General features: G+C 57.0%; 1 protein-coding gene across 3 annotated transcripts in view; it reads right to left on the minus strand.

The window, feature by feature from the left end:
* Window positions 1–21272, minus strand: part of CARD14 (caspase recruitment domain family member 14) — a 28278-nt gene extending 7006 nt beyond the window's left edge. The window contains exons 1-15 of one of the 3 annotated variants that reach the window (XM_035720973.2): window positions 21031–21272; window positions 18613–18923; window positions 15915–16144; window positions 14373–14510; window positions 13141–13466; window positions 9527–9694; window positions 8595–8714; window positions 7958–8083; window positions 7591–7740; window positions 6786–6905; window positions 6227–6369; window positions 5989–6083; window positions 4082–4142; window positions 3666–3858; window positions 181–307 (exon numbers count right to left, since the gene is read on the minus strand). In XM_035720973.2, the coding sequence (XP_035576866.2) occupies window positions 181–307; window positions 3666–3858; window positions 4082–4142; window positions 5989–6083; window positions 6227–6369; window positions 6786–6905; window positions 7591–7740; window positions 7958–8083; window positions 8595–8714; window positions 9527–9694; window positions 13141–13466; window positions 14373–14510; window positions 15915–16125 (1978 nt within the window). In that variant the 5' untranslated portion in view covers window positions 16126–16144; window positions 18613–18923; window positions 21031–21272. The remainder of the gene's footprint in view (window positions 1–180; window positions 308–3665; window positions 3859–4081; window positions 4143–5988; window positions 6084–6226; window positions 6370–6785; window positions 6906–7590; window positions 7741–7957; window positions 8084–8594; window positions 8715–9526; window positions 9695–13140; window positions 13467–14372; window positions 14511–15914; window positions 16145–18612; window positions 18924–21030) is intronic. The other 2 variants (XM_035720972.2, XM_035720971.2) reach the window with 2 other exon arrangements.
* Between the last annotated feature and the right edge of the window lie 203 nt (window positions 21273–21475).

Consider the following 21475-nt stretch of genomic DNA (forward strand, 5'->3'; position numbering starts at 1 on the left):
AGCCAGTGGGTAGGAGATCCCCAGCTGCCCTGCAGCCCTCTGCACACTTGGGGCACCGTCTGATTCTGGGGTGCACGGGAGGGCTGGCATCGCACAGCTAGGGGCTCAGGGACACAGGACTCAGTGGCTCAAGTCTCAGGTGGTGGGCTTCCCGGGTGGGTGGCGTGGGGGAGTGTATACCTTCCATGTTGACCTTCACGGACAGGCAGCAGAAGCCATTGACTCTCTGGAGGAGTACAACCGCTTGCTCTAGGGTTGTGTCCTCCAAGGTGGCTTTAAACAAGGGCTCTGTGGCCTCGCAATCCACCTGAGGGCAAATCACCAGTGTCGGCCCTTCTGACCTGGATTCTGCGGCCACAGTTCCCATCCAGAGAGAGACTCAACCACCAGCCCTTCCCCAACACGCAGCGTGCTGAGATGACCACTGAGGACCGAGTTTCCACTCTTCAAGGGGGACTTCCACTCTAGAGCATTCCCCAGGCTAGGGTTTCTCAGCTTGGACTATCGACAGTTAAGGCCATTGTTCTGCGCTGTGGGGCCGGCCCTGGGCCCTGCAGGATGTTGAGTAGCATCCCTAGCCCCCCACCCTGTAGATGCTGCGGCAACGGCTCCCCCGCCCCGCTGTCCTGGGGGTGAAAGGCCATGGGCACGGGGCTCTCACCATCCACTCCACTCATTCACTCAACCCTGGGCTGTTTTAAGTTTAGGAGAATATATGCGTACATATATATTTTTTAAAGATCTTATTTATTTATTTGAGAGAAAGATAGAGGCTGAGCAGGGGGAGGGGCAGAGGAGAGAGAGAACCAGACTCCCTGCTGAGCCAGATTCAGAGCTCGATCTCAGGACCCTGAAATCATGACCTGAGCCAAAAGCAGTCGCTTAATCGCTTAATCACTTAATATACTGAGCTGCCCAGTCATCCCAAGAAGATATATATATATATATATATTTTTTAAAGATTTTATTTATTTTTTCATGAGAGATACAGAGAGAGAGAGGCAGAGACACAGGCAGAGGGAAAAGCAGGCTCCATGCAGGGAGCCCGATGCAGGACTTGATCCTGGGACTCCAGGGTCACGCCGAAGGTGGCGCTAAACCACTGAGCCACCCGGGTTGCCCAAGAAGATATATTTTTATAATGAAAAAATATTGTAGCTCCAGCAATCAGACGACAAAATAAATAAATAAATAAAAGCCATCCCGATTGGTAAGGAAGGAATAAAACATCCACAATTTGCAGGTGACATGATATCCTATTTACAAAAACCAAAAGATTCCACCCAAAGGCTGTTGGAACTGATATAGAAATTCAGTGATGTCACAGGTTACAAAATCAATGTACAGAAATCCACCACATTTTGATATACCAATAATGAAGCAGCAGAACAAGAAATCAAGGAAACAATCCCGTTTACAATTGCACTGAAAATAATAAGATAGCCAGGAATAAACCTAACCAAAGTGGTAGAAGATCTGTTCTCTGAACACTATAAAACACTGATGAAAAATATTGAAGGCGACACAAAAATGTGGAAAGACATTCCAAGCTCACGGATTGGAAGAACAAATATTGTTTGTCTCTCCTACCCAAAGTGATCTGCACACTCAATGCGATCCCGATGAAAATACCAATAGCATTTTTCACAGAATTAGAACAAGCAATCCTAAAATTTGCATGGAGCCACAAAAGACCCTGAGCAGCCAAAGCAGCCTTGAAAAAGAAAACCAAAGCTGGAGACATCTCAATTCTGGATTTCAAGATACTGCAGAGCTGTAGTCCTCAAGACCGTAGGGCACGGGCACAAATAGAGACACACAGGTCAGTGGAACAGAACGGAAGACCCAGAAATGGACCCACAGCTTTATGGGCAACGCACCTTCGGCAAAGCAGGAAAGAATCTCCAACGGAAAAATGATCGTCTCTTCAACACACGGTGTTGGGGAAACGAGCCACATGCAGCACGAAGGTGCACCACTGCCTCGCGGCGCACACAAAGATGAAGTCCAAATGGACGAAGGACCGAAACGAGAGACGGGAAACCATAAAATCCTAGAGAAGAACACGGGCAGGAACCTCTTTGACCTCGGCCATAGCAACCTCTTAGCAGACCCGCCGCCCCTTACCAGGCAAGGGACTTCATCAAAATAAAAAGCTCCTGCACAGTGAAGGAAACAATCAGCAAAACTAAAAGGCAACCAAGTGGGGCGCCCCGGGGGGCTCAGTGGTTGAGCATCTGCCTTCGGCCCAGGGCGTGACCCCGGGGTCCCGGGATCAAGTCCCTCATCGGGCTCCCCGCATGGAGCCTGCTTCTCCCTCTGCCTGTGTCTCTGCCTCTCTGTCTCTGTCTCTCATGAATAAGTAAAAATCTTTAATAAATAAAAAATAAATGAGAACAAAAGGCAACCGATGGAATGGGAGGAGATATTTGGAAATGGCTTATCCAATAAAGGGTGAGTATCCGAAGTACATGAAAAACTTCTCACCCTCCACACTCAAAAACCTAATAATCCAGTTTAGAGACGGGCAGAAGACATGAGCAGACGTTTCTCCAAGGAAGACATCCAGATGGCCAGCAGACGCATGAGAAGATGCTCCACGTCGCTTGTCATCAGGCAAGTGCAAATCGGAACCATAGCGACATCCCACCTCACACCAGTCCGCGCGGCTAAGATCAACCACACAGGAAACAACAGGCGCTGGAGAGGATGTGGGGAGAGGGGAGCCCTCCTGGGCCGCTGGTGGGCGTGCAAGCTGGTGCAGCCACTCTGGGAAGCAGTGTGGGGGGGTCCTCAGAAAGCTAAATATAAAGCCACCCTACTGCCTACGAGCAATTGCACTCCTGGGTGTTTAGGCAAAGGATACAAACACTGGTTTGAAGGGGCATCTGCACCCCGACGTTTATAGCACCCATGTCCTCAGTGGCCAAACTATGGAGGGAGCCCAGACGTCCAACAACAGATGGATGGATAAAGAAGGTGTGGTCTTGGGACACCTGGGGGCTCAGCGGTTGAGCGTCTGCCTTCGGCTCAGGGTGTGACCCCAGGGTCCCGGGATCGAGTCCCTCATCGGGTTCCTTGCATGGAGCCTGCTTCTCCCTCGGCCTGTGTCTCTGCCTCTCTCTCTCTCTCCCTCTCTGTCTCTCATGAATAAATAAACAAAATCTTTAAAAACAAAAAAAAAGAAGATGTGGTCTATACACACACTGGGCTATACTCAGCCATCAGAAAGGATGAAACCTCGCTATTTGCAACATCATGGATGGAGCTAGAGGATATTGCGCTAAGCGACATACATTAGTCAGAGAAAAACAAATACTATGTAATGTCACTCATATGTGGAATTCAAGAAACAAAACAAATGAGCAAAGGGAAAAAAAGAGAGATAGACCAAGAACCCAGCTCTTCACTATGGAAAACACACTGATGGTCACAGAGGGGAGGGTCAGGGGGAGGGGGGAAACAGGTGATGGGGATTCAGGGATCCAGCAGGGTTCCCGTGGGCGTCGTGGGAACCGGGAACGGAGCCTCCCAGTGAGTGTCAGCTCAGCCCAAGCAGGAGCGTGGGCCACCCTGAGAACGCATCCTTGACCAGTGGGAGCTGTGGCCGCCGACCCCACCCGGAGAAGATCCTTGGGGGTTTGCAGGGCTGGGGTCACACCTACCATCATGATCTGGGTGCCGGGGCGCAGGGCCATCTCGTCCGCCGCTGAGCCAGGGGTGACCCGGTGAATGAAGATGCCCGTGAGGTTGCCACCAATGACGCTTATCTGCTCCAGCAACGCGTCCCCCTGGAAGGCCAGCACGGTGACCTGGCTCAGGATCTTGCGGGCCGGCCTCCTCCGCACGGGGACGCCGCTGCAGGAGGGGAGGTGATGGAGCCCCCGAGGTACCGGAGCAGGTCAGGCAAGGCCCTGACCCCATGGGCCCCAGCATTCTGGAATTCTCTTTCTCTCTCACACACACACATAGCCCCAGCCGTGGCCTTAATCTCAGGAAGGCTGTCACCTCCCAATAGTGATGGGACCCAGTCCTCACTCTGCCCTGCCACCTGCTGACCCTGGCCCCTCCCACCGCTCACCTGGACGAGGTGGTCAGGCCCCTGGAGAATGGCTGCAGGCTGCTCTCACACTCAGGAAGGTCTGCACGGAGGGGGAGGGCTCAGACCCGGGCCAGGCCAGCCCCTGGGCTCCCCTTCCCCACGGAGCCTTGCCTACGGGGTGGGTAACCCGTCGTCCCTACCCTAGCCCACCCCTCCCTCCACTGAGGCTAAGCCTCCTCTGCCTCTTCCCTTCCTCACTGCCTAGAATCTTGATTTCATCTTCCCCCAAACAGGAGTGGGGTTTGACCTATAGGGTATCCTTAGGGGGTAGTTGGATGAGTTGCCAACACTTTACAGGAAAGGGCAGCTAGAGGCTGGCTTTCTGGCTTCATTAAAAATCAGATCTAGGGGCAGCCCGGGTGGCTTAGCGATTTAGCACCGCCTTCGGCCCAGGTTGTGATCCTGGGGTCCTAGGATCGAGTCCTACATCAGGCTTCCTGCGGGGAGTCTGCTTCTCCCTCTGCCTGTGTCTCTGCTTCTCCCTCCGTGTCTCTCATGAATAAATAAATAAAATCTTAAAAAAAAATCAGATCTAGGTAGGGATGAGTGGGTGAAATAGGGGATGGGGATTCAGGAGGACACTTGTGATGAGCACTGGGTGATTAAAATAAACTCTTAAATAAAATAAAATAAAATCTGGAACAACCCTGGGCCCACGTTTCTGCCTGGACCCGCATCTCTGCCTGGCAGCGGTTGCCAGTGCCGGCCATCGGCTGCCCGCCCCTCCTGCTGCCCAGCTGGCCACCGCAGTCCCCAGAGTCAGCAGCCCGAGGACTGGACGGCCCCGGGGTCCCTCGGGGCTCTGCATTTTAATGTGCAGCTTGTAAAGCAGCCCCACCCCCACCGGCACCCCGACCCCGTGCCCGGGGATCGACCTTCCTGCAAGGACATGGCTGCTCTTCCCGACTATGGGGGGGTGAGAACCAGCCAGCCAGCGAGGACCAGTGGCCACCTGCTGTCATTGCCCAGCTCACAGGCTACACGCCATTCGCGATCACATTCAAAGCCAAGGGAAAATAGCCTAGTCCTGATGTATTTGAGGTCAGTTCCACCAAAAGTGTGCAAAACGGGGACGTTATGTAGAAGTGTGGCAGAATAAAGGGCATCGCATCCAGGATGGATATTTCCTGGGGGGACCCTCTCGGTTGGCCCTAGTTCTAAAGATGCCAATGGCCTCGCACAGGCCAGGGTTCTTGTCCAGTGACCCACAGGGAGCCCCGACCCCGGGCCCTGCGGCGCCGCTGTTCTGAACAGCGCGAGGCACGTGCTCCCCCTGGTGGCCACCGGGGTGAATTCCAGACGGGGCGCAAAGCACCTGCTGTGCACCTGGCCCCAGGCTGGGGGCAGGTGTGCAGGGGGAAAAGGTGAGGAGGCTGCGTGGGGCCCAAGGTTGAGAAGGAGACCGGTCAAGTCACAAATATGAGGAATAAGCCATAGGCGATGTGGGAAGGTCTCAGGGGCCAACACCCAGGAGGAGAGATGCTCCCTGCTGGTGCCTCTTCCAGGAGCAGAGGGGACAGAGGCCCGCTGCCTTCCAGTATCTCTGGGGAACCTAAGTGTCCTCAAATCAGAGCAGGGAGGGACAGCGAGACAACAAATATGCCTGGAGCTGCCTGAAGGTTACTGCTGAGCTGAACACAACTCCCTTGGCTTCGAGGGGAGACAGAAAGGACGCCCAGTAAACAGGGCATGGGCTAGAATGGCCAGGTAGCCTGGATTTCCCAGAGCCTGGGCCCCGGCAGCAGTGACACTTGCTTCCTCCACCCAACCCCTGCAGAGGTACCCGGTCTCTCGGCGGCCTCCCTGAACACCCGTCTTCTCACTTATCCTCCTGCTCAGCCCAGGGGAGGTGAGTGGCTGCACAGGCCCAGGTGGGGTGCACTCACCTGCCCTGTCTACAATCTCGTAATCCAGGTCTGCATCACCTGCCTTCGCCCCCGGGGAGGGCCCCTGGTCCACCTGCAAGGTTTCTGGGAAGCCGCTGGAAAGCATGGGAAGAGGACAGCTCAGGCTGCGTCGCTCTCCTCTCTGCTCAGACTCCGAGCCCCTGGCACCTGCCCAGCCCTCGGCTCGTGTCCCAGCCCAGGGCCCATGGCATCTGGACCCCCGTTGCCTGCCTGTTACCTGAAAGACCAAGGGTCTTCCCAGAAGTCGTCTGTGACCCGCTTGTACAGGGACTGCAGGCTGGGAGGCCTGGGGCTACTGGAGCGGAAGCTGTCCACCAGCTCACGGTTGGATGTGGCACTCAGGTCGGAGCAGAGCTGAGACTGGAAGGGGACAGGACAGAGGTCAGCACAGGGCTCCCCCGGGCACCCCGTGACACCTCCCCACTGCTCCACTGGGCACAATGGACAACAGTGAGAAACCACGGCGCCTATAGGGCAGAGGCGGTGACAGGGACACAGCACAGAGAGAGGCACGCTAGCGGAACCCCTACTGTGTGCCAGGAGTCCTCCTAGCCGCTAATGGATAAAGCTGCGTGGTGGGTAGTATGGTCCCACTTCCCATACAAAGCAACTGAGGCCCAGAGAGGCCAAGTGCCTGGCTGCGAGGGTCACGTGCAGAGGGAGACACCGGTAGATGGCAGGTGTGCAGTGCAGACCTGAGTGCAGGCCCGCATCCGCTTCACCCGCTGTGTGCCAGGGACCCACCCCCCCAGCCACCGAGGAGGCACCAGCCGTACCTCAGTGGAGCTGGGGCAGCTGTAGTCACTGTCATCCCGCGGGCAGATGGCGAACATGCGCACGAGCCGCTGCTTCCCCTTAGGACAGGGCTCCCTGGCACCGGCTTCCTGCTTAGGCTGCTGAGGACGGGGCGCAGGATGCTGGGTTCAGGTGGGTTTCCTCCTGGATGCTCTCGGGGGAGTTTCCAGCAAGTCACCTCCCTGCCGCCTCCACCTCCCACCTCCACCCGGCGGGCAGTCCCCCTCATCATGTCCCCTCCTTGGAGCGCCGGTTCCCGCCGGCATGGCAGGAGCCCACCAGGGAGGAAACGGAAAGCAGGAAAGCAAGCAGCTTGGTGAACACTAGTTCATCTCTTTTGGAGCAGGAGCTGCTGATACACTGTAATCGGAGGTTTCAGTGATTATTTCCGCTCTTTGGGAACATTTTAGCTCTTTCCCTTCCTACATGGAAGTCAGCTCGTGGACATCGGGCTTGCAAATATGTCAGGAATGCATCATCTACAAAAGTATCATCTACCAGATATCCGGCCGTGTCATAGGCTTTCATTCTCCATGGAACACCGTGCTTTACAGGTTCCAGAACCTTCCACCAAGCTACGTCTCCCACGACTTGCATAAGATTGCCACAAAACGAACTGCAGACGCAGGCTCAAGATGCCCAGTTGTGCATCTTCAACGATTTGGCAACAAGGTTCACCCACGAGAGCCAGCGCGTGGCCGATACGGCTAAACCCGAGGTCCAGGCCGGGGCCTCGAGCGGCCTGGCACCTCCCGCCTCCCCGTGGGTGCGGAGGGAAGCACTCACCCCCTGCAAGGACTCGGCCTGCGGCTTGCGGACCTGCTGGCGCAGCTCACAGACCTGGTCTGTCAGCTCAAACACTTTCCTGCGGAGGGCGTCCTTCTCTGTCAGGTTCTGAGCGATCTCCATCTGGGCTGCATCCCTGGCGGAGTAGGCCTGGGAGCCAGGAAGGGAAGGGGGGGTGTAGCGTGTGTCGGGGGTGACAGCCGTGGGGGAGAGACCGGGAGAGGCGGGAACCAGCCATCCTGGGGGGAGGGCGGTGTGCAGAGAGCCCTGTGGCACCTGCCAGCCCAGGGTCAACCCCCTCCCAGGGCTTCTGGGAGGAGCCTCAGCCAGCTGCCCAGGTGCCCTGGGGCCCTTCCCGGGGAGGTACCTGGTCCCGCTCTTTCTGCAGCTGGAGCAATTGGCTCTGCAGGGCGGTCACCCTCTCCTTGTAGATGTCGCAGTCCACCTTCGTCCTCTGGAACTGGAGCAGGGTCTGCTCCTTCTCCTCCCAGAACTGGCCGGGGACAAACAGAGCACACGCAGGGCGGGGGTTCTGGGGTCAGGCGGAGGGTGGGGCGGGGCGGGGGTGCCTCGGGGGCGGGGGGTAAAATAGGTGCTCGTTTCTTAAATGCTGAATTCCGAGGCGCTGCTATGGTGATCCCTACGCACCTGGGTGGTGCAGGTATGACCCCGTGTCGTTTACTCCATGTCCCAAAAGACATAAATGATCTCCCTCCACACTGCCTCGTTCTCTCCCTCCATCCCCTTCCTCCTGGTCCTCCTCTGGCTGTTGCAGCCACTAAATAACCCCCTGGCGCCCACCCTGAGGGCTCCCCCCACTGGAAGGCACCCTGAGTTTCGGTGCTCTTTTGTCCGGTGGTTTTCTGATCACCCGCAAACCAGACGGGACCGCTGGCCTTGGGCTGTGAGTCCGTGCTCTAGAAGCTTCCGCGAGGGCCGAGAGTCTGCAAAGCCCATCCTCCCCGCCTGCCTGAGCAGCCCTGATGCGGCCCCCCGAGGATCACCTGCTTGCGCTGCCTCTCGGCGGCCACGGCCCGCTCCCTCAGAGAGTGGATGCGGTCCACCAGCTCCTGCTTGCTCTCCAGGGCCTCGTCCAGGTTCTGCTCCAGAATGTCCTTCTCCACCTGGGCAAAGGGAGGTCAGCCCAGGGCCACCCCGGGAGGCGCCCCATCACTCTGCCCTGAGTAGAGGCAGCAGGAAACCTCGGGGCGGGGGCGTGGGGACGGATTCAGCGGGATTCCTGCGCGAGGCAGGGGGGAGGCGGGGGAGGCAGGTGCATTTCCCTTCTGTTTCTCTGTGATCATGGGCAGGAAGTGAAGGAAACTGGAAGTCCCCCGGGGTGGCGATCCCCCCTCGGAGGCAGTGTCGGGCCGCTCCGGCCACACGCCCGCCGGCACGGTCTCCGACAGGGGACACACCAAGGGACACGCCGGTCCCTCTCTGGCCCACTCCCCAGGGAGGGCCTTCGGCACCCAGGGGACGTTTAGTCATTGGAAGGAATCGCTCTATTAATAGACATGTTATTGATTGAAAGGAATCGCGGAGGAGGAGAGGCAGAGGGTTTGCATAATTCCGGGGCTTTGGCGTCACTGGTGCTGCCGCTGCCCCCCGGGGCGCGTGTGGGTGGGACCTCGGCAGATTCTGCTGGCAGACAGGCCCCCTCGCATGATCTTGCATCCCGTCATTCACCATCGGCCTGTCTCCCTCTAAGCCAGCACAGCAGCAGCTCACGAGCCGAGTGGGGGGCGCTGCTCGGCATGTCCAGCAAGCTGTCCGCCCTGCCCACGTTCACGGCCGCACAGGATGGGGAAGGGGGTGGAGGGTGTCCCGGGATGGCACCCCAGTCCTCAGTCACCCCCACGAGGACCCCCTGGGCGAAACCCCCCAGCCTGCGGGAGCCCCGGGCCAGCTGCCCCGGGAAGGGATGGGGACCCACCAGGCTGAATGTCAGCGACCGGAGTTTCTCATTCTCCTCCTTCAGGCGGCTCAGCTCCCTGTCCCCGGGCCCCAGGCCGCCGGCCACCTGCAGGGACCGCTCTCGGGATTCCCGCTCATGGGAGGAAGATATCTTCTCGCGCTGCAGCTCCTGCTTCATCAAGTAGAGCTGCCAGGAGGAGGCCGAGAGGAAGGCCCGTGTGAACCCAGGCTGTCTGCTAGCCCGGGAGTCATCCTCGAGGAGGAGATGCTGCTTATACTCAGAAGGGTCCCTCCCCCAAGCTTTCAAAATCCACTCGAGAGTTTTACCCGGTGAACAGTTACGGTTCTTGTGAAGGAGGAAGGTGTTTCTAGCTTTATTTCTACTGGGGTGGGTCCGAGGGACCAGAGCAAGGAACCCAGGGAATCGGCTTACTCCGGCGCGAGTGGCCAGGGAGCGAGTGTCCTCCAGCACGCTCCCTGGCTTCCCTGCCTTTCCATATTCTGCTAAGTACATTGCATGAAGGGAATCAGGATTCGTGAAAATCAGTAAGTGAGAATAAAGAAGAAATCAAGTCAGACGGAGCAGAGATGACTGGTCTACGCGGACGCGCTCACAATCCGTGTGCAAATATGTGCCACCTCCCGCCCGGCGGGCTGCGTGTCCCGGGCTGTGGGCCTCTGGAAACTACCTGGCCAGGTCGGTCCTGCTGGATGGTGCCCCAAGGGAAACTCAGGTCTGGAACCAAGGGAGACAGGGGGTTTTCCTCAAGAGGCAAACCCAGGAAGCCTGGAGGTCAGGGTGGAGTCAGCCCTTGCTCTGGGGTCAAGAGAAAGAAGAACCTTTCTTGAACTTGTTCCCTCCCGACATCTGCTTAGCAAATTTTCTGTAAACAATTACACAGCGCCTGCTACGGGCCACCTGGGTTAGGAGTGTTGTGCTCCACGTATTAAAAAAGTAAAACTAGGGAAGCCTGGGTGGGTCGGTCGGGTAAGCATCTGCCTTTGGCTCAGTTGTGATCTCAAGGTCCGAGGATGAAGCCCTGGGTCATCAGGCTCCCTGCTCAGCAGAGTCGGCTTCTCTCTCTCTGTCTGCCCCTCACCCCTGTTTGCACTCGATCTGTCTCTCATTCTCTCTCTCTCTCTTTCTCTGATAAATAAAATATTTTTTAAAAATTAAAAAGTAATATTAAATCATTAAGACCTGAAAGGGGGGTGGTGACCTAAAACTGAAAATAAACCTAAGCCAATTAACCTGATTATGTCTCAAACACTGTAGCCACAATGAGCAGAGGGAGAAGGGATGGAGAGGAAGGAAAGGGATCGAGAGCCGGGCAGCCCCGGCAGCTCGTGAACTGCAAACCCCTGGCTCTTCTCGGCAGCTTCATTCACGGGGCTGGTGTGGGCACAGCTAATTGGAAAGTATTTTCCGTGCACTAAGGGATTGAGCAAGCGAACGCTAGTGTGGGTGGGAGGATTCTCACCGGGGAAGAAGGGGCACCCAGTATGGAATGAGGGAGGCGGGGACGCGCCCTGGGGATTGACCGGAATTAGAGGCGTGGGTGTGACCTCACGGTTTCTGAAATACAAGTATGTCTGTGGACATGCATACTCGCACGCATAAGGGCGTGTGCATATCTGCACACGCGTGCACGTGTGTATGTGTATGCGTATATTTACATGCACGTTTCCTAGTTCTGTCCTTGGATAGGGCCAAGGAGCAAAGACATCCCAGGAGCAAAGAACAGACCTAGAGCCCAGATCTTGGTCTGGGGGAGACTCCAAGGCCCTTCCGGGAAATGCCTGAGCCCAGAGCTGCGGCAGGATGGAGACAAGATGGTCCTGGAAACTCTTGTGATGCCAGAAAGGGAGTCTGTGCTCATAAAATGGGGAGCTGTGCCACAGGACATGGAGGAGATTCAAGGGGCTCCCACTGGCCAAATCTAGGACAGTCTGAGCAAACTCATTCAGAACAGTAATATGTTACAGGCCACTGGAAATCGGAATCCACGTGTCCGTGCCAACAGCAGACGCATGAGCTGGGGGAGTCAAAGGTTCCTCCTCGTGGTCAGGGTGTTGAGGACCAACGGGGGGAGCAGAGGGGTCACTGGAGATGGGGCTCATCATTGAGCATCCACCAGAGTGAAGATGAATTCAGGCAAGGATCGCCAGTGAGGCCGTCTAGCAGGGAAATGTCGATGAGGAGCAGGGTGCTTGCTGGTTTCAGGGTCCCCCACCCACCCCAGGCTGGAGGAAAAGGATCATGATCAAGGCAGAGGAAGCAGCACCTGCTCCAGGTGGGTGACATTAACGTCCCCGGCGAGGGGCGCTGGGCGGGTCGCCACGGTAGGCGACGGCAGCCAGGCCCAGTGTTCCGTGCAGTGTCCTGCCAAAGAGGTATAACCCCCCATCTCCTCACGAGGGGACGTGAGGCAAACCCGAGATGGGGAGTGGTCTTATCACAGAAAAGAGGGGTCCCTGCACCCTTAAAAAGAATCCATGTTGTGGGGCGCCTGGGGAGGGGGGCTCGGTTGGCGAAGCATCTGGCTCTTGATTTCCGGTCAGGTCATGACCTCGGGGTCATGCTCTTAGGGTCACGAGATGGAGCTTCTTGCTGGGTGTGGAGCCTGCTTGAAATTCTATCTCTCTGCTCCTCCCCCATCCTCTCTCTGCCTCTCAAAAAAAAAAGAAAAAGAAAAAAGTCCATGTGTGCTTTTGACCAGAAAATTAACTACTAATGGGCTACGGTTGTCTGGAAGCCTCACCGACCTCATGAGCAGCCGGTTAACACGTTCTGTGCGCTACATGTATCGTAAACTCTATTCTTACAATAAAGCAAACCAGAGCAAAGAGAAGGCCATTAAGAAGATCATAAGGAAAAAAAAAAAAAAAAGAAGATCATAAGGAAGAGAAATTACATTCACGGTGCTGCATTTACAGAAAGAAAACTGGGTCTAAGTGGATTCCTGCGTCTCAAACCGTGTTGTTCAAGGGTCAACGATATTTGTATCTTTTAACAGATTTGGAATTATTTCTCAATGAAGATTTAAAAACTAAGAACAAGCATACCATGCCGCAGTTAGAGGCAAATGACAGATGCCAGAATGACAAGGAATGAACGTCCTCGAGATCTAAAGAGCTCCTGCAGCTCGACCAGAAGATAACGGCCCCCAGCAGAAAAATGAGCAGAGGGATCCCTGGGTGGCGCAGCAGTTTAGCGCTTGCCTTTGGCCCAGGGCACGATCCTGGAGACCCGGGATCGAATCCCATGTCGGGCTCCCGGTGACCGGGAGCCCGCTTCTCCCTCGGCCTATGTCTCTGCCTCCCTCCCTCTCTCTCTCTCTCTCTCTGTAGGTGACTATCATAAAAATGAGCAGAGGCGCTGTGGGGGTGCAAGGGCCCCACTGAGGACACAGACCCAGTGTGTGCCACTGAGAACGGCGCGGGAGGGGCTGGCAGGGGCCCACGGGCCCCGGGTTCCCGGCCGAGCAGGAGCAAGGTGGATCCCAGGTGTGTCCTTGGCTATGGGGTCCCGGTCGGGCCTCCCGAGCAAGGCCACCTCCCAGGCCAGCCGGTCCCGGGGGGCTTACGGGCCGGCAGCGGAGGGGTCCCGGCGGGCGGGGGGGCACCGAGTACCTCCTCTTGCAGGCTGCGGCAGCGTGTGGCGGCCAGCTCCTTCTCCCGCAGCGCGTTGCTGTAGTGCAGGGACAGGCCGAGCATCTCGTCCTTCAGCTTGAGCACCTCGTGGAAGTGGGCGCTGACCTCACGCTTCATGCGGTCGTGGTCGGCCTCCAGCTGGCACAGGCTCTGCGCGCGGGCCTCGGCCTGGCCCAGGCGCTCCTGCAGCTGCCGGCAGCGCTGCAGCAGCGCCTCCTTCTGCCCCTTCTCCTGGCTCAGCTCCTCCTGCAGGCTGCCGATGGCCCCGGCCAGGCACTCGGTCAGCTTGGCCGTCTCCATGAGCCCTGCGGAGGAGACGTGGGTGGGCCACCTCGCCCTCCCTCCTCACCCCCCGCCCGGGTCTTTGCTGCCTGCGCCGGACCCTCAGGCAGGAGCCCCCACCCTCATCTGCGGGTCTCCTCAAAAACTCCCAGGCTCAACCAGACTCTGTGTTTGGTTATATGACAGCATAACAGGCGCGGTGGGAATCAGGATTGTCCTGTCTGCTTCCCCGTGGGACCCCGCTCTGCAGACCCAGCACCTCCCCGCCCCCGCCATCAGCTAAGATGTGCTCTGTGCTAACTCATTTCCTTGTCATCCTAAGAAAAATATGAGGAACACGAATCTGTATATTAGAACTCCAACCAACGGAACCACCCACTATGACGCCAAACAGGCAGAAAAGCTTTCTCATCCAGGTTCTGATGTTGGTCCCTTGTGTACAAAATCTTTGAACAGCTCCTCCAGGGGAGCCTCAAAAAGGCTGCCCCATCCACCCCTCGTCCCCCCCCCCCCAGGGGCCTCTCCCAGCAGAAGCCGCCCCCTGCACGTGAGCAAGCTGCAAGGCTGAGGCCGCTCCAGGAGCACGTAGGCAGCCCCAGGGAGTCCAGCTTCCTGTCTCCTGCAGCTGACTCTCAAATGCAGATTCCGTGTCCCAGGAGGAGTCTCCTCTTGGTACCGTGTAGTTAGGGACAGATCTTTTAGAACCACAGGCCACAGAGTCTGTCTCCTACCACCTGCACCATGGTTAGTGGGGGTGTCGCCACCCCCAGCATGCTGGGGCACAGGGACAGGAACCTCAGCTGGAGAGGGGCAGGGGGGGCGTGGTCAGGAGAAGCATCTAGAAGAGCATGCAGGCACCAGAACCCAGAGGCTCTGACGAAGCCCCTGCAGAGCATCACCCCCAAGTGCCCCCAGGACCCAGCCCTCACCACTGAAGTTGCTGAAGTCCACCTGGGGCTGCAGCCCAGTGACCAGGGTGTAGATGTCTGGGTTGTGGAACTTCAGGCTCTCCAGGAAGGCAATGGCTCCATTCTTCCCTCGAGTCTTCAGCAAGTCCAGTAAGTGCCCTTGGGTGAGAGAGTGCTGTCAGCCACCAAAGCTCTGGGTGGGCTCCCAGGGGTGCACCGTGGGGCAGTGGAGGAAATCCTCGCCCGTCCAGGATCGGGAGGTGGAAGCAGTTTTCCAGGATCCCTGGGGCGGGGTGGGGAAGATGCCCTCACCACTCTCGTGGGTCCTTTCAAGTGACAGGTCCGCAGCCAGTCCCTGGAAGGGCCAGACTGATAGGCCTTGAGCAGCTACCACAACCCGAGAGCTGAGAGTTGACCATAAAAGACTAAGGAAGAGGACCTTTGCTGTCAAGACCTCCCAGGCGTTGGGTGGACACGTGCAGACACTGCACGAAGCTCCCGTGGCACAAAGAAAGCAAGGCCGGCGCCCCGGGGCCCAGTGAGCCCACCCGATTCCACCGCTCTCAGCCCGACTTAGAGGCTTGGATTCCTTCCTCCTATATCTGAGGTCCATAAGGAACAGGAAGAAATAAACTCCTGGTGATAGCTATCCCCACCCCGAATGCCTCCTACGGCCTCAGCTCAGAGAGCAGTAGCGTAGAAACCATCTCATCCAATCTCCTAACAACCCGACAGGGTGAAGCCACTTGCTTCCCTGGTTCTCAGTGAATAAACGGAGCTAAGCAGACTGTCAGGACTGGCTCCAGAGACATCTGCAGTGAGTGAATCGTGGCACCCCCAAAGGCACATCCACCTGGAACCTGTCAATGGCACCTTATTTGAAAAAAAAGGGTCGGTACGCCTGGGTGGCTCAGTGATTAAGTGTCTGCTTTCGGCTCAGGGTGTGATCCCGGGGTCCTGGGATCGAGTCCTGCATCGAGCTCCCTGCATGGAGCCTGCTGCTCCCTCTGCCTGTGTCTCTGCCTCTCCCTCTGGGTCTCTCATGAATAAATAAATAAAATCTTAAAAAAAGAAAAAAGGGTCCTTGCAGATGTAATTACAGCAAGGATCTCGAGATGAGATCAGCCTGGACTACCCAGGGGGACCCTACATCTGCTGAGTCCAATGACAAGCACATTCATAAGAGATAGAAGAGGAGACACGGAGAAGGCCATGTGAGGACAGAGGTAGACACCGGAGGGACATGGCCACCAGCCGGGGACCACCTGTGGGCCTCCAGCAAGAGGCAGGAAGGGCACACCCCTGGACACCTCAAGGGAGGCAGCTCTGCCCACACCTGGATTCCAAACTATGAGCAAATACATCTTTGCTAGTCTTGTGCCATTTGTCATAGCAGCTCTGGGGACACACTACAGCGTCCCCCGGGTCTGGAACGCGGATCTCTAAAGTCCTGCACTCCTGACACCAGGCTTCGTGCAGCACAGCCTGTGTGGAGCTGGCGTGGCAGGAGGCTGAGCTGGCCCGGCAGGCCTGAGGCCAGTGGCGTGGGCCGGGGGTCCTCACCGACTCGCATGACGGTGTTGGTGAACGTGGGGCTGTGCAGCACCTCCTCCTCGTCCAGCTGGTCCAGCACCTTCGCCTGGCGCAGGTAGGGGGTGAGGCGACTGGGGCAGATGCTGCGCACGATCTTGTGGCGGTGGCTCTCCATCATCTCCCACAGCGTCTCCTCGTCCAGGGCCGTCAGTGTGGACTCGGTGCGGTGTAGTGCTGCCATGGCTGGGCGCCCCGGGACGCTGGGAGGGAAGGGTGGTGGCCACAGAGGCTGGAACACGTGGAGGCCTTTCCAATCAAACCCCCTTTCCCCAGGTCATTGGGGCAGGGAGGAAACGAGCCATCTGGAGAGGATGGTGAGCTCACCCTGGCCCTGGTGCCCCATGATCGGGGCAAGGGGGCCGGTGGTGATTATTGAGGATCCATCCTTATGGATGATTTCAAATCAATTCCTCGTCTATCTGGAGAAGAGCAGAACTGGTTTCTTTTGGTTTCAGGAAGACAGTGCATTTGCCTTTAAAGCGCAGGGAACTGCCCTCACCGGGAAGCTGGTTTACAAGATTGATCTAGAACATGCATTCTCCACGGGGGCGATAGAGCCCCCAAGGGTCGAAAACTGGTTCTTGGGTGAAAATTCTTATATGTGCAAAGCACAGTTGTGCATAAACAGATGTTCAGTACACCTGTGATGGTATCTCGCGGGAGCACAGGGAGGGAGATGTCTCCCAAGGCTCCTTAGGGACGAGGATGGCAGAAGGTCGAGGGACACTGTCCTGGAATAAATGGGAGGGTTTGGAGGCCCCATCTGGCACCCCAGCAACCCGAGGAGGCACCTACAGTCCCAGTGAGGGGGTTGGGGGCGATCAGCTGGGAAGTAGGGCTGAGGGAAAGAAGAAAACACACCGCTTTCCCTTGGTGTGAAAAATCAGGACACTTGTCCTGAGACACTCAGGATATGTGCTAGGGAATGACCCCTTGGAAAGGAATATTCCAAAGCATTTTTAAACTAAAACAGGGATGCCCGGGGGGCTCAGTGGTTGAGTGCCTGCCTTCGGCTCAGGGTGTGACCCCGGGTCCTGGGATCGAGTCTTGCATCGGGTTCCCCGCAGGGAGGCTGCTTCTCCCTCTGCCTGTGTCTCTGCCTCTCTCTTTGTGTCTCTCAGGAATAAATAAAATTTAAAAAAATAAAATAAAATAAATAAAACCAAGGACTCAGTAAGTCGTAAAGCGCACCAGCTCTTGGCCGGCAGGGGTGTGGATGAAAGATGGGCAGGTGTCTGAAGGGGCTCAGCTGCACTGGGTCTGGGCAAACTCCCTGGCTAGGGTCACAAGCTCTCAGTCTGTCTAGGTAGAGATCGTGAAGCTGCTCACCCTTAAAGTACCTGAACAGGGGCCCTGGGGGAAGGGGTGTTGACGGTGCCTAATCCTCTGTTGGGAAGACCTTGGAGGGCACCACCCAGCCTCTCACCCGCGGAATATGCCCTGGGCACCCTCGGCTCTGCAATGAGCCACCCCCATAGCTGTGTCCCTGCCTAAGTCTCTTTCCTCCCTCCTGGCCCTGGCACAAGGTCACTAGACCATTAATCCATCTAAATCATCCTAAAATGCTTATAAATCCTGGACTGGTTCAAGCATATATTTTGTCATTGTTTTTTATTTTTTTGTTTCATTTTTTTTAAAGATTTTATTTATTTATTTATGAGAGACACAGAGAGAGAGGCAGAGACACAAGCAGAGGAAGAAGCAGGCTCCCTGCAGGGAGCCCGACGTGGGACTCGATCCCGGGTCTCCAGGATCAGGCCCTGGGCTGAAGGCGGCGCTAAACCGCTGAGCCTTCCGGGCTGCCCTGTTGTTTTTTAGAGAGCAAGAGTCGGTGCAGAGCCTGACGCCGGGCTCAATCTCACAACCCTGAGATCATGACCTGAGCTGAAATCAAGAGTCAGATTCTCCAGTCTGAGCCACCCAGGAGCCCCTAGTTCGAGCCTATTTAAAAAGTCCCGCAGGCGCACAACATACCCATGCACCGGTCACGCAGAAGCAGCAGTGGGCACCTCAGGTTCCTCACTGAGGAGTCACCCCGGTCCCGCTGGCTGCAGCCTGGCATCCGTCTGTGCCCGGAGGACCATGCCAGGCCACGACCTACACCTGTACGTGTCTACAAATAGGCACCCACTTTTACCGGATTCTTTTGTGCAAAGAGCGACTGTACATAAACAGTATCTTTACTGTTGACTCTAACCTTCTGTAACAGTGTCAGACTGGGCATGCTGCTAGCTTGCGGCTCCAGCTCCGCGTCCCTGAGGTCTGGCAGGTGGGTGCGTGCACCTGACACATACTCCTTCCTTTGTTTACCTATGGCTGGATTCAATGATATGAGCAAAGCACAGCGGCCTGTGGGCCAGCATTAGGTCCCTTCCACTTTTTCCCCATCATTGCCAGTGCAGCAGTGATGACCTTGGGCGTAGACGGGGGGCCTTCCTCTCAGACACCTGCATCCCTGTGATTTGGTTCTTTTCATTTGGAATAACAAGCCGGACCAGGTGGAGTCAAGTGCCTCCCGAAGAGGTCTGTGCGCTAAAAACGCTGGAAAGCCAGAGCTAACCAGCCTCGTCAAGTAAGAGAAGTGGAAAAGAGTGGCCAGAGGTCCTCGTGACACGGGAACGGCCCCCCACGATCCCCACGAGGAGCCCAGGCTGCAGCGAGTGCTCACCCAGAGATGCTCACGCTGGGTTCCACGGGCGCCCCTCACGGTGGGCTGGGGTATGGTGTCCCTCCGTGGCCAGGTAGGACGGGGCAGGGGCGGGAGGGGGCCCTAGCCCTCCAAACCTGGGCTGCCGCGGGCTGTCTGCTTCCTCAAGCCCCGTGACTTGCTCCACGATTCAAAGCTCAGGCACCGAAGACTAATGCAAGGAGGAGGGGGAAAAAGGCGAGCTCTCATCCAGGAAATAACTTGACAGATCTTTGACCTCTGAGGTTTGTTCAGTAACTGTAGATACTTCCTTGGGGCCTGGAAGTGGGTTCCTAGAAGGAAACCAGGGTGTGAACCGTGGGACCGCTCCCCCTGTGTCGTGGCCCCTCTGAGACGGTGGTGATGGTTGCTCATATCTGCGAATGTCCTAAAAGCCATAAATTGCACCCTCTAAATGGGTGAATTGTGTGGCACATGAATCATATTTTTAAAAACTTGGTTTTTTTTTTTTTTTTAATAAAAAGTTCCCAAAGCTGCCAGTAACTACCCCCTGCTTCCCTGTGGCCCTGTTCCCCACCAGGATGCAGAGGAGGCTGGGTGGTAGGGAGGTGTCCTGAGTAGCTGGCCTGTCCCCCTGAGGCCAGTACCGGCCACCCTCGGCCCATGGGACACCAGCGCCCCGTTCTTCGTGCCTTCCTTTAAGTCCAGGCTGAGCCCGCAGGTGCCCTGGCCGTCGGGTGCCCCAGCCAAGCTCCGTCTCTGCCCCGGACGTTCCCTGGCGGCCTCCTCCCCTCTGTCCCCTATGCTTGCTCATTCCAGCATCCGTGCTCCCCTTGGCTGCCCGGCGCCCCCAGGAGCAACCCCCATGTGCGTGCAGCTGTCTTTGATGACATCGGGGACACTCTGCATGAGTGCAGCTGCCTCTCCCCACGTCCAGCTCCGACTCTGGGGCAGAGTCAGCATATAAAATCAGTCTGAATGGTAGAAGGTGGAAAGTAAACACTTTTTGCTGACCCTTTGAAAGATGGCAGGTGAGCCCTGAGACTGACGGGGTGGTGCGAGGGATGAGGGACCCTGTGACTCCTGCAGCCCCCGTGATGGAACCAGGGAAACGGTCTCCAGGACTTTCCCCCACGAATTGCTCGCCTCAAGAGAAAAAAAACTCGGGGGAAGTCTGCTGGGGTGAAAGAAAGCACCCGGCACTCCTACGACTCCCACTGAAGAACGCTCAGCAGAGGTGGGCTGGGCCCTCCGGGGACAGAAGAAAGCGGGGACCCCAGGCTGAGCTCCTCATGTGTGGGGGCGGGGGCACTGGGTCTGTTTAATTTCAGATCTGGCCCCGGAGTCCTCAGGACCCCCACGGAAGGCCTGGTGGCACTTGGGTTTTCATAGACGCCCGCTCCCATCAGCGTGAACACGGAGAATCAGGGCCAGTTCACGCTACCTGCGGCCCCACTGGGGCAGCTGAAGACAGAGGTCTCTCCAGGACTCTCTAAACCCCAACCAACTGCCGTGGGTTCCTGGGACCCCTGGCCACACTGGGGTCGGGTGGAAGCGGGTGTAGCCGGGTAGCAGCCACTCGGGACCACGCTTCGTGCAGTGAAGCAGCTTATAATGAAACCCCAAACGGCAATGCAACATGTGGGGGTGTCTTTGCAGCTCCCTTCTGATTTACACAGGGGTTAGTCCTAACAGTAAAGAAAATGTACCCCAGAAATCTGTCAGGATATTTTAAATCATGTAAAAGTCTTCTCTAACCCTGCTGCAATCCCAGAGAGAACCCAAGGTTGTATGAGGCCTGAGCTTCTGAGATTGGGGGTCCTCCTGCAGGATACCCCATGCCTCCTCGTAGCTCAGAGCTCAGTCTTGCCTTATGTGTAATGGAGAGAAGGAGGAAGCGTATACACCCTCGAGCACACACATACACAGACACACACACGTGCCCACACGCACCCGTGCAACACACAGGATTCCAGAACGGGAGGGGATGAGCTTAGGAAGGCTTAGGGAAATCAGTATAAATCTAATAAACACGACAGGTGAGGCGGGTGGTCACCAAGCAAAGCAGGCGCTTTCCTGCACCCCTCAGCTAAGGGCCCTCACCTCTGCTCCCCCCTAAATGTCTCTGTGTCCTGACCACCAGTAGGTAGAGGCAGCTGGGCTTAGGAACCCCCTTTCCCTGCTTGCATCTGGGGCCACCACATAGAGGTAAGGTGAGAGTGTTCTTTCATCCATCACGCCCGCACACCCAGGGTGACACTCAGCAGCCAGAGAGCCTTCGGTCCTCTAACCTGTCCCCTAACCGAGCCCAACGGGACGAGCTGGCTCCTCCGCTTCCATAAAGCAAGCCCCTCGGCTCCTTCCCAGGCCACAGCCTCTCATCCCCCGAGGACGGCTCCCGGGCCCCATCCCGGCCTTCCTCCCTCCCCCGGCGCTGACCTGCTCTCCCGGGGACGTCGCCATGCCATTGGCCTTCCTTGTCGCGGAGGAGCTTGGCTGACCTGAGACTCCCTCTGGCTCAGCAGCCGACGAGAGGAGCAGGTTTGGCAGGTCCGTCCTTCTGGGCCCTGCCCGCGCCCGCACTTGCCTTGGGTCTCTGCGGATCGCCGGGGCGCCAACACCTTCTCGCGGCAGGGAGGACACATGTGGAGACGGTTGGCTTTTGTCAGCACCTTGGGAAACCTCCGGAGGCGGTGACCGAGAGGATGACGGAGAATCGCAGGGTGCAGGGAATCTTCTCCGTGAGCGCTCGGCCTCGTTTATGGTAAATCCCTCGGAAAGATCCTAGGAAGGCCAGGATGAACCTGGAGCCCTTCGCTGGTTCTCGCCATCAACTGCGGAGAGAGCTAAGCAATTCTGGTGGATCCCCCTAAAGTCAGCATTC

Source organism: Canis lupus, chromosome 9, assembly GCF_003254725.2.
Source record: "Canis lupus dingo isolate Sandy chromosome 9, ASM325472v2, whole genome shotgun sequence".
NCBI classification, from domain to species: Eukaryota; Metazoa; Chordata; class Mammalia; order Carnivora; family Canidae; genus Canis; species Canis lupus.